The 12479-nt window shown below is 31.9% G+C and overlaps 1 protein-coding gene across 1 annotated transcript; it reads right to left on the bottom strand.

Annotated features, from left to right (window-relative positions):
- Nucleotides 1-670: 670 nt before the first annotated feature.
- On the bottom strand, nucleotides 671-4847 carry LOC144847811 (homeobox protein DBX1-B-like). The gene is made up of 4 exons (XM_078704336.1): nucleotides 4357-4847; nucleotides 3827-4018; nucleotides 2447-2652; nucleotides 671-1121 (listed from the first exon to the last, which is right to left on the bottom strand). The coding sequence occupies exons 1-4, from the start codon at nucleotides 4676-4678 to the stop codon at nucleotides 804-806; spliced, it is 1038 nt and encodes a 345-aa protein (XP_078560462.1). The 5' UTR covers nucleotides 4679-4847; the 3' UTR covers nucleotides 671-803.
- Nucleotides 4848-12479: the final 7632 nt, after the last annotated feature.

Here is a 12479-nt window from a genome sequence, read left to right as displayed (position 1 = left end):
ACATGGTAATCACAGTGTCTTTAATTAGAGAATGACGTCATACACATTGATGTTTTAACTGTAAAAGTATTTATAATAGACTAGTAACAGTTACAAGTAATGTGATAAATAAATACACAACTAAATACGGCTATTAACTACAGACAGCAATATAAATAATTGAACTTGTTTTAAATGTAATTCCAAACATTATTTACAAACATTCTCTTCAATACGTTAGCCTAAATATATATGTTATATCTTTATATACACAGATGAAGAATATTTAAATATAGTTGGTTGGATGAAAGCAAAAAGCTACTAAATATAAACAAAATTATTATAATAAAAATGAAGAATTGTTATTGCTTATACACGTTCTAAGGACAAACTTCTGAGTCCTTTTTTAGTCGACTGCAGTATACACATCAAAGGGACACGTTGACGCGCGCGTACACTATTTGATAGTACGCGCGCGTCAACTTTGTGTTTCTTTGGGGTCGACTCACTGACGACATTAAAAAGATTATAAAAAAATGATTAATACAAATCTATATTAAATAATTTGTTATTGCGTGGGAGCATCATAAAAAGAAATGTTTGGCGCACAATTATTTTCTATTTTGCTAAACTAACTTTGTAATATTAATCTTTCATAGATGAATTGTCAATCCTCGATTTGGATATAAAATAAACTTTAAAATGGCTCAGTACACAATTAAAATATTGTGAGATTTGGAATCAAAATAACTTAACAGTACATAGGCCTACTTATTATTAGTTTTCATTTATATCGGCTTATAAAATATATATGATAGCCTTATTTAGTTATTCATACTGTAGGGCACATGGCTCGGACCGACAGAGGAGGAGAGGGAAATGCATTCACGGACGGCAGGGGCTTCGTTGTTGACTGGGCTAGGACACGGGCTACTCATCGGGCTATCTTGTTCACGATCTTCGCTATCAGAGTTGTGATAATGTTCAATAATCTCATCTGCTTCAGTTTTTACGTCACTTAAATCTGGATTCGGATTGGATTTATTTGGTAGAGTTGACTCACGTGACCCACCAGACGATAACAGTTCTCTCTCCTTCGAATTCCGCCATTTCATACGGCGATTTTGAAACCAAATTTTTACCTAAAAAAACAAACAAAATTTCAATAAATGCTAAATAAATATTTGGCAATCAACAGTAGACCTATTTGTTTAATTAGAGCCTACGCGAATAATTATTCAATTTTATAAATTTGAATATTTGACCGATATATTGAAAATAAAACAACAGAAAAATAATGTTCAATGGAGTGAAAGAATGAGATTAATTACATGTATTTGAAAAAAACAATCAGCCCTTTGTGGTGTGGGATACGACACGCTTAAACACTCCAACAAGATACTAACGAAATCTCACAATCAAAACGCGTGTCATACAACCCCCCAATAAAAGGTGCCGAATTAATTAATTAAGATCATATTTCTGAATGAAATCCACAAAACACAAAGTTCCAAAATATTGTTAGCTAATTCGAGTATCATGTGGTATTATATTGCGTGACAATTAATCATATACATATCATAGTTCTATTCATTGCACATTATATCGACGTGGATTGACAAGAACAATGAACTTTTAAACTGTCGTACGGTTTTCATTGTACCTCACACTCGGGGTGTCGGACAGCGTAACGTAGACCTATGTTTTGCGTAACCGTTTAAGCTTAGTTCCCACTAGCGACGTAACGCATTGTGACTAATCACAAGCGATGGATTATTCGAACAGTGGCTTGTCATTGGTCAACTTGCGTTGCGCGTATGTCCTTGCGTTGCGTCCCTAGTGGGCTACGCTTTATGGACACTCTAATGTCAGTTTAACTAAAACCTGGGAAAAGTAAAATTACAGTCTTCCCTGCATGCTAAAACCATTGATGGTATTTAGCTGTTTAGCTATTAAAAAAAAGCATATTTATAAACTACTCTGTTGCGTGGAGAATCACGTGTGTAGGCTATTATCCGCGTATGCAAATTCTCAGTTTTTGTACGCGAAGAGTATTAATTGTACGCGCACGTAACTGTAGGCCTATTTCATAATTATCCACATACGGTAATTGTATCTAGATCGATTGCATATTTTGGATTAAAGAGATTATAATATTACCTGCTCACTATATCCATTCAACTGTTATGAGGTGTTAGTTATAGATTTTGGATTAGGCCTAGTTATTATTTTTTCAGAGGTGGGTTAATTATAGAAATGATTTAACACAATCGGAATTAGATTGACACGATATGAAATACAATCAATTAGGATATAGAGGCTTGTTGCCAACACAAAAGAAACGCACGTTTTACGCAAGCGCCGTTAAAACGCTTTCATCGCGCGCGCGCCTCAACGCCAGGTATAAGACCAAGATCAATCGCATATGTTTAAAGATGAGATGCTGAAATATTGATTATAAATTTACCTGTGAATCTTTTAGGCCTAGTTTACTGGCCAACTTCTTTCTATCCGGTTTACTGATGTATTTTTGTTGTTGGAACTTCTTTTCTAAGCCTTTTCTTTGTGCGTCCGAAAACACCGCTCGCCGTAACATACCCCGCCTGGGTTTACCCCTATTTGGGCCAGGCCACGGGAACGCACTCGGTACAGGTATAACTGAATTTCCATTTACTAGAAAACAAAATCTAAAAATTAATATCATAATATAGGTCTTATTAAAAGTTTGATGAAAAAGTTTGGTAACAAATGAATAATATCGTATTACCAAAGGTTATGTTAAGAAAATTATTAAATATCAAACTAAAATTAGAAACAAAGTTGTAATCCAAGTCCTGTGATATTATTTTACTAGTATTTAAACTGTATATCGCAATGATTAAAGTATATTCTTCATTAGGTTGGACATTTTTTCCCAACAAAACAACAACAGAACAATGTAAGGGGTTGATCGTATGCTACGATATACATTTCTTGTGGTAACAACGGTACAGCGATGTGGTTAAACCGCCAAAATGTCAACCCAATAATACATAAATATCTATTATTATTATTTTACGTGAACCCTGTCCTGTTAGACCCACTTGTTTCGTCACATGTCGATCACGTAAATGTGACAGTAAACAAATCCGCAATTCCTAAGACTCCTAACATGTTTCCTGGGCTCGATGCCTTTTATTCAGAATGTATTTTCTTAAGTGGTGTACTAAAGGCGCTAATCATTCGTCAAAAACACAATAACACCTAATGATTCGGCCTTTTGTCAAGACGGTAATAAAACCCCTAATAACCGTGTTACTTTGTAAAGCAACTTTTTGACGTTATTTAAAAATTGTATTTAAACAGTGTCCAAGTGAGTCTTGTACAAATATTGACAATATATCTAGTTGCTGTCAATCTTAGAAATTAATGTTTATAAAGATGTTTGTCAAACTATGTTAGAATGTTTTTCATTGTCATTACAATGTACACTTCCTGAGACTTAGTAACCCGAAGGGAAAACGATGGTCGACCAAAAAAATTTTTGAAATAAATTTGAAGGTAATTTGTTGCTTATCTTTAAATTATAAATACACATAGATGATATAAGATTTGTTTACTCTATGTACTGATTGATCTTTATAGTTTTATACGTGTATACTTTTTAAATTAGGTATTTATATCATTTATTATCAACAAATTATCGGCATTAGGCCATACCAACAAAAGAAAGCATAGAAAAAAAATTGAGGTAACAAAAATTAAGCAATCAATTAATATCGGTCATTCAAAATGGTGTTTCGAACGAATGTCATTAGAAAATGTTATTATTAAACAACGATAAAATTCGTATAAATAGTTCACTTACCCGAGAAGAATGGTGACCGAGCAAGCCCGTGGAATGGGCTATCGTATATATGCCTGGCTGCTAAAGTGACTGCGTTTAAGTGATTTGGTAACGAGTGCGCTTCATTCGGTAATATACTAAAATGTTTATAATTTGGATGATGACTGTGAGGGGTGGTAACGATACTTGATGATGACGTCGATTTTTTGGTTTCTGAAAAAAAAATTGTTCCATTCGAGTTTTAATACGATACAAAAACAAAAATTGGAATGCGATACAAAATAATAAGCATGAATGAAAAACATGTAGTAAACAAATTGAAACAAAATTAGTATTATTTGGTTTTTCTTTACCTTAAAATATTTATAGTAGGTTCATTTCTTTACTTCATAAAATGAATGAAAAATAAAATAAAAATACTATTATATCTTTGGCTGGTTTAGAAATTAGAGAGAGAGAATTTAAATATTATAGTACAAAAACGAAAAATCTTGCTGCATTGTACAATATTAATATAGAAATAACTAAGTAAAAACGTAAATTGAACTTACCAGTTGTAGATGATGGCAAACTTGAACTTTGAGAAGACAGAATCGAATTAACACCAAATGTAAGCGAATGTTCGTGTTTTAGCCTCAAATCGCACGTGTGAGAATCTCGTAAACAATTACACGTAGAACACGAGACAGGATGCGTAGCTACGGGTCTTGATATTTTAGATGATTTTTCTGCTAGAATGTCTTTTATTAAGAAAGATGTGTTGGTTGTTACTGCAGCAGCCGCTTGTACATGATGCGGATTGCCAATTGCTAGCACACGTGGGTGAAACAGGCTTCGATACATCGGAGACGGTGTAATGATGTTTGGAAACATGTTTTTTTTAACTTCAGTAAAATATAAGAAATGTTAATATGGGTTTAATTCCAGCATTTGACAGAAAATGTCCACTTTGAATGCGAAAAATACGGCTTCTACGTCTGTGCGTTGTAAATATACAGTAGCCACAAGTTTGAATCAACTTAGAGCCAGTAGTCTGATGCGTTGATAGTACATAAATCACTACTGTGCTGTAGTTTATACAGACTTAAAGTTTGTCTGCTCCTTTTATGCCACCGTCTGCGCGTGTATCGTCTGCCGTGACTGACAGAGTAAACACAGTTGTGATTGGTTATGTTCCCGATGGCCTTTTTAAAATGGGCGGAGCTAACTATTATCAAATTTGTGAGTGCGTTAAATCAGTGTTAACACCCTTTTCTTTCGTAAACACACATTGTATAAGCCAGACCCTATTGACAATTAAACCGTGTTTTAATTATCTAACATTTTGGACGATTAATTGATTTACAAATTAAGTTCGTTTTTTAGGTAGGCAGATTTAAATCTACGTTTTCAAAATCAGTGAAGCGTGAAAAGATCCAATGCTAGGATTTGTTATTGTCATAATAAAACGCCATAGAAATAAATTCAATATTTATTGATTTTCTACTAGCAAATAAAATCAGATGCCATATTAATTATGGACAGTTAATCATATGACAACAACATATACATATTAACGCCTTTCGACTAAATCCAATAATTTAATCGAATTAGAATGAATTGATATTTGTTTTATACAATTATAATAAAATACAATACGATGAATATTGTATTGTATTTTATTATAATAATAATGAAATGATTATTATCAAAATTATATAATAAATAATTATTTTACACCGATTTAACAATATTAACATTAGTTTTTTTTAAAATTTATCTTACGAATTAAAAGACGTTTACATATAACTGTAAAATAACATTTTTGACAAAAATTAATATTAAAAAAATATTGCTATTTACTTTTTTTTCATAATCAATGACACCTGAAGATACCCACATATTGAAGTGCGCATTCAAATTATGATAATATTTCTACGGTTGTTGTACGCGCGCGTCAACTATTTTATGCTTAAGCATAATTCAATCATTCATTCATTTAATCTTTTTTTTTAAATCCCTGGTCCATAGAAAGTAAAATTACTTAAAAATTAAGTTTATGATATTATTATTTTTTGGTCGTTTATTCTAAAGCTCTGTCGGCACTATCAAACTAGTTTGACAGAAAAAAAGTGTGATGTGCCCAAATATGGTAGTGATATGCGCAAATATAGTAGTGATATGACATCATCATGTCCATATATGGGCACATCACATTGTTTGTCACATAACGTTTGATAGTGTAGACAGAGCTTTAGTCGAAAATGTCTCATCACAAAGTATTCAAAGTTATTCATGGTTGTGTGAAACAACTGATCATCACAGATGATATCAGAAGACAATTGCAATAAATATATATTAAAATATTCATAATTTTTGATATAAATTATACAAACGCGATCACCTCTTTGCTTAATTCATTATTACCACTATTGTTCCGCATGATAACGCCTTTGTTATACAGTAATACCAATTCGCAAACAACACGTTTTTTTTAAATACCTTTTCCACATTAACGAATTTATTCAAATCCAATCGAAATATTAATAAAAAATAATTTGCATTTACTAGCAAATCACAACAATATTATATAATTTATGACTGGACGCTTTATTGTTATTAAATAATTATTTATTACAATTGCAGCAATCTGATATTGCGCTTTTGTCATTGGTAGGCCTACTATATTTTAATAATTTGCATTACACATATCATAGTAGCTATAGGCCTTCACGATTTATCAGTTGAAGAGAACTTAGTTTTTTTACTCAATTGTTTGGCAATAGAAGGATGTGGTGTGTGTAATAATAAAGAATTTTGAATAAGCATATTTAAACTTTTGCACGTTATTGCATTGTATGTTTAGGCCTATAGCCTATTATACTATCTACTAAATAGTGAGTTTCATACAGCTTTGTGTTATTTTTAGTACGTGTATTTCTACACAATCGTATCGAATATAATTAATATCGAATGTTATTAAATCAAATTAAGCCATATAAAAAGGAAGAAAATCGATTCAAATCAATTTGTATGTCTCCCTCTAGAGGCATTTTAACGATCTCCAACTTATTGGTTCAACAGTACAGCAGCATAGCATCTGGTATGTTTGTGCACATAAAATCCAAGTTCAATACAATCCGCCTTGTTTGATGTTGTAGCAGATGGCATTTTAATAGATTTAAACATTTTAATTTGTAAATAAAAGCTTGAAAAGTGAATAACAAAGTCCTTTTTTAGATGTGGTAGAGAGGTAACCACCAACGCCGCATCGTCCTAATTTTAGCCCGAGTCTATTTGCATAGTTAGAAGTTACTTACCCCTTAAGTTTGTTGCATTCTGTCTTATTATAAAATGACGCAACATATGTTGTTAAAATAATAGGATTTGAAATCTCTTAGTTTTCGACTTTATTATCAACTACATAGAATATATTGGACGAAGAGGGCGTCATCCTAAGTCAATGACATTGTGTAAAAGTTTATTTTGAATTTTAAAATAGATATAGAAACAAATAAAAATGTTAACATAAGCTATTTTATTTAAACACTTTTCTGATATTGAAGTGTTTTGTCGTTAAAAAATATCGGCGAAGATAAATTTTAGAGATGTAAAATATTTGTCATAACAATGTTTTACTCAATTTTTTCTATACTTTTTTAAGTAACAAAAACGCTGTTGAATTGAATTTATTTTGCATCATTTAAAATATTAAATTACAGACATCAAAACATAAAAATAAAAAATTACGAACCGAAGAATATGTTAAGAACTGTAAAGTGTATCCTTTACCTCATACGACTTTTGAGAAGAAATGATGCAAGCCTATATTATATGGAAGTCCATAAGACTTAGTTCCCACCAATGCATGGGATCGGAGGATTAAACAACATTGCAATAACATATTTGCAGCTTTTATTCACATTAGTTCACTTTTTATATCCTCCTAAAACAGTGATATGTTTGCGTTTCGTTTTGCACTAATAAAAGAAAAAAAAAGAAATGTGATTTTCACGTTAATTACGATGTAGGCCTTAAAATAAACAAAAATACTATTTTTAGTAGACAAGACATTTCAAAACAATTATGACGTATGACGCAAAATGCGTTTGATGGTGGAATACGCGACGCGATTACCTGATTAAAAAACAGATACATATCATACACCGTCTTATGTCTACTGTTCATAGTTTAAATGCATTAACGATTTATAATGCGCGTTCAATTGTTCGCATCCATTTACACTATTAAGCTTATATTAAAATAGAAATATCGTAGGCAAAGCTACAGGATAGTGATGTTACCTTATTTCATAACTACATAGCTATTATATTTTTATAAAAAAATCTGTTTTTGTTTAAAGAAATAATTGAATCAATACATATATGATTTGACATTGAAAAGCTATACGAGATTAACATAACACTTTCTCTATCTGGACGGCGGTCGGCTGCTAACACGCTCTACGTCATCAACACAAAAGAATGAACTATCTAATTACCATGTCAACGGATCCAATGCGTCTGCGCACAATAGTTTGCAAACTTTTCAAGAAGTTTTATATCAAGCAACAGGTTGGCGACAAGTGTATAAATTGATGTATTTTCGTTAGTAGAAACGCCATTTCTTGGCCGATTTTCTTCATTTCTTTTTTATTATTCGGTAGAATATTGTCCCTGTTTACATTCATACTGGCGATTTGTAAAAATTATTTTAGACAATACCGGATTTTTGGATAATCGAATTAATCGTATAAGGTTTTTTTAATATTCATTTTTTTTTCAAATAAATAATTTGATAAACATCAAAGTTAGACCTGTTTAGAAAGATAGTAAGTACTGTACCTGTGTATAATATAAATTACACTTGTTACACAAAAGAGTTTAATAACTTCTCACATTAGTGTTTATCGCTGCAGGAGACAAAATGCACTTGACAATGGGTGACGATGTAGTGGTGTAATAATGAACGAGCTATTGCGTGTCTGTTTCCTAACAGACAAGTAAACGCGTGGCAACTAAGAACTTAAATCGTATTCTCTTAGTCATAAATGAGATAAATTATCAAAGGCAGACCTATAAGTGAGTATGTATTTGCACGAAACCGCCCGCCTTTGACCGTCCACAGCTGTCTCTGATTTCTTGAGCTTTTGTCGAGATGAAGAAAAACCTTAAGCGGAGTCTGATGATGCTACGTTCGCCTTTGTTTAAGACATGCATATCAATGATCACAGCTGCTTGTAAGACATGCGGGTATTTAAAATTATACATAAGAAATATTATTTGACAAAGGTACGATGTTAGCCCACTGCCGGCCATGACTTTCGTCTAAATTAGGGTTATAGAGAACAGCAGCCTGATTGGTTAGATCGATGTAGATGATTATCGCCGTGAGCACGTTCATTAAATTTAATAGAGAAGTTTCAATTATATCGTGTATTTAAATAATAAACTTAACTGTCTCGAAACTGGCAGATGTACAAATATTAATATGACAAGTGCCACAAAATATAAGGTACTTTAATGGCTGGTGTATGGCAGGTGCGGCGCTGCCCAATAACCGACAGATTTCGTCTTCAAAGGATGAAAAGTTAATCTAACTTTCTAAATCTTATAGTAAATGAACATTTTAAGAAGACAAGTAAGTATAAATTGATGTTTAAACCGTTCTATTTGCGGAGATGCGTCGGTTATTAAGCTAAGCAGACGACAACAAAATGACTTCGTCGCGCGCCCTTTTTCGACAAATTATGTGTGACGAAATGGTTATCACGCCCGCTGCACTAATAAAAATTGTTTTTAATATCAAAATTGATATGAATTAGTTAAATTAGGCACATTTACCACCATATTGAGAATAGTTGGAGTGATTTATTACAAATGTCATAATTTATATTACAAATGGTTCGGACAGACTTTTTCATATTATCCAACCAACATGGTAGGTTGACGAACTTACGGCAGTTTGGATTGGTTGTTATTGTCATAATATTCATAAGTATAGGTTAGCTATACCAACTTTAATCCAAACAAATCATAGTAGGGTCATGATAGTAACCCTTAATACAGGTGAATCTAACCCTATTAAGGTCACCCATACATAGTATATATAAGCCAACTGATGAGCCGCGCGCCTTACAAACAGGTTCGTCACTCATGTGTTTTGTTGTCGTCGGCGTGCGTAAGAAGACAACATGAACACGCTAAATGTACTTTTAACCTTTTATCATTGTTTGCATTACAAAAGAAATATCACATTGATGTGTTACTGTTTTTGCAGTAAGCTAATGATAAAGAGAAATGAAATTATGTCTTTCCTTTAATATATCATTTTCTCGGTTTAAACAATGTGTGTGCACTGTTTTAGTTGTCTTGTATATTGCAAATCGATTGATACATGGTAGGTAACTGTTCCTACCTATTGTCCGGTAATTTGTTACTAAGTAAGCTTTATAATATCAATTAAAGGTGCACTGTAGTGTATGAATGTTTTTATAAATCATTTATGCATCATCATCGTCGACCTCACTTGGTACCATTCTATAGTTACCACTAGATATACTTTCTTCATCAGTGCTTCTACGAATAGATGTTGGGCGCAGGAAAGCTATTGATAGTACCGATTTGAGTTTACGATCGATCGAGAAATTACCTCACATTATCACCGTTATATGTAATCAGCATACATACTGGGTCGCAGTTGTTACTATGTACATCATGAGACAATTATTGATCAGGCCTATAGTGAAAATAATTCTACTTTTTCTGTTAATCATACAATCAGTTAATTTAAAGTAATAATTTGATTATATAAGAGACTTAATTAATAGTTACATTATATTACAACATGTTGCAAATGACTGGTCAGTTGTTAAGTCCGCAAGAAGTCTATTATCACTAGCCTCTCTTGACCACCGCTAATCACCCTTGAGTGGACGTTTGTGTTTTGATTGGTGCCTTTGTTATCTTGTGACTGACCATCTTAAAATTATCCCGTTAATAAAAGTAAGACCGCTCGAGGATGATTGGCAATAAAGGGATACGATTCGAGTGTATACGACTAATGAGATACGATATAGCAGAAAGGAAGAGTAAAACTTGAAGTAACTGTATTAAGTACAGTCAGGGTGACCCTGAAATGATTAAACAAAGTGTTTTACTAAACGCCTGTCTTATTGTATCTTTATGAATTCAATTAACTAAACACAAGATCTTCTCCTTTCACTGTTAAGACGCGATTCAATTATGTTACACACTTTATTCAACAATCGTATTGTATTAATTAAAGCACTTGTTTTGCAAGTCTTACGTGACTTGTTGTGTACACAGTATATTTAAAGATATATTGGATAATTTGAAGTGTATTGTATTTCAATTTCCTGCTCACACTTGTACGAAAAAAGACAACTGGTTACAAAGATTACAGAACTTAAACATCTACATACATGTGTCAATTATAGTCTGTGTTCTGCACTTGTAAATCAACTGTTTGTTTACTTAAGTCGGTACTTACGGTACGACTTAATTATATTGGTTATAAAGAAATTTTAAGAATATATAGTATTATTGTATAGAATAGTAATTATGGTGTTTTACATCTGTGGATTCTTAAGGCGACTAAAGTTGAAGAGATAAAATTAGAACTCGGATAATAATAGTTTTAGCGAGGCTTAATAAGCGTAATAATAGATCAAGGATTTAAATATTTTATCAAAACTATTAATGCGCATCGGGTGATATGATGACCATGGATGACGATGGTGATAATGATAATGACGAAAACAATATTGACGAAGATTAGCATTTTTTATGCTTAACAATTATAACTATTATTATTATATAAAACAAAGTTGTGGTGTCATCTACTGATCAATTTGTCCATAGAGATATTCTCTATGATTTGTCCTATCGATCGCGTACAAAAGTTGGTGAAGACGCGCTTCCTAATAGAGGGCGCTATTACTAATTTTGATAGATATAGATTACATTTATTCGTCGTAATTGTAAAAACATACGAAAATAATTGAGAAGTAAGTAATTTCTCAACGGTTTCACCAACTTACAAGCCTCATAACATCGACGATTATTTTACATTTCATATTCAAACATTTTAAAAGTGAACTTATTGTCACATAATGTGCTCAAAACAAAGCAAGTAAAAACACGTCAAACAATATTATTATAACGTATTAATGTGTTTGATCTATTGAAGATTAAGAACATTACAATTTATTTGTTTTAGATAAATACGTTAGCAAATTAATAAGATTCATACATAAACAATTTTATGTATCAATACAATTTGAATTCTAAATGACTATTAACGACGTTGTTCAAAATAGTGATAGCGCCCTCTATGCAGCAAGCGTCAAAACTTGATCGTGTTGTTTCTTGGCAAATTGCGTGTATAAAATGCTTGTTCATTTAATTTGCACACTTTGAAATAATTTACATGTATTAAATTTCAATTAATAATACATAACGCAGTTATTATCACGCAACCTATTATTTCATAATTGATTTCTACAAAACGCCCCCAGAAAATATCCATAAAATGAATACAAACATAAGGAAATAACATAATGTTTGAGCAACATATGTTTTTATTAACATGATAATGTATTGTGGTGTACGCGTTGAAAAATAAACAACATCATTAAGTATCGGTAATTTTAAATTTGTATAATATATATATA

Source organism: Antedon bifida, chromosome 7 (assembly GCF_963402885.1).
Source record: "Antedon bifida chromosome 7, ecAntBifi1.1, whole genome shotgun sequence".
Lineage (NCBI taxonomy): Eukaryota > Metazoa > Echinodermata > Crinoidea > Comatulida > Antedonidae > Antedon > Antedon bifida.
Note: the sequence above shows the minus strand (reverse complement) of the source record. Positions and strands in the feature narration are given on the sequence as shown.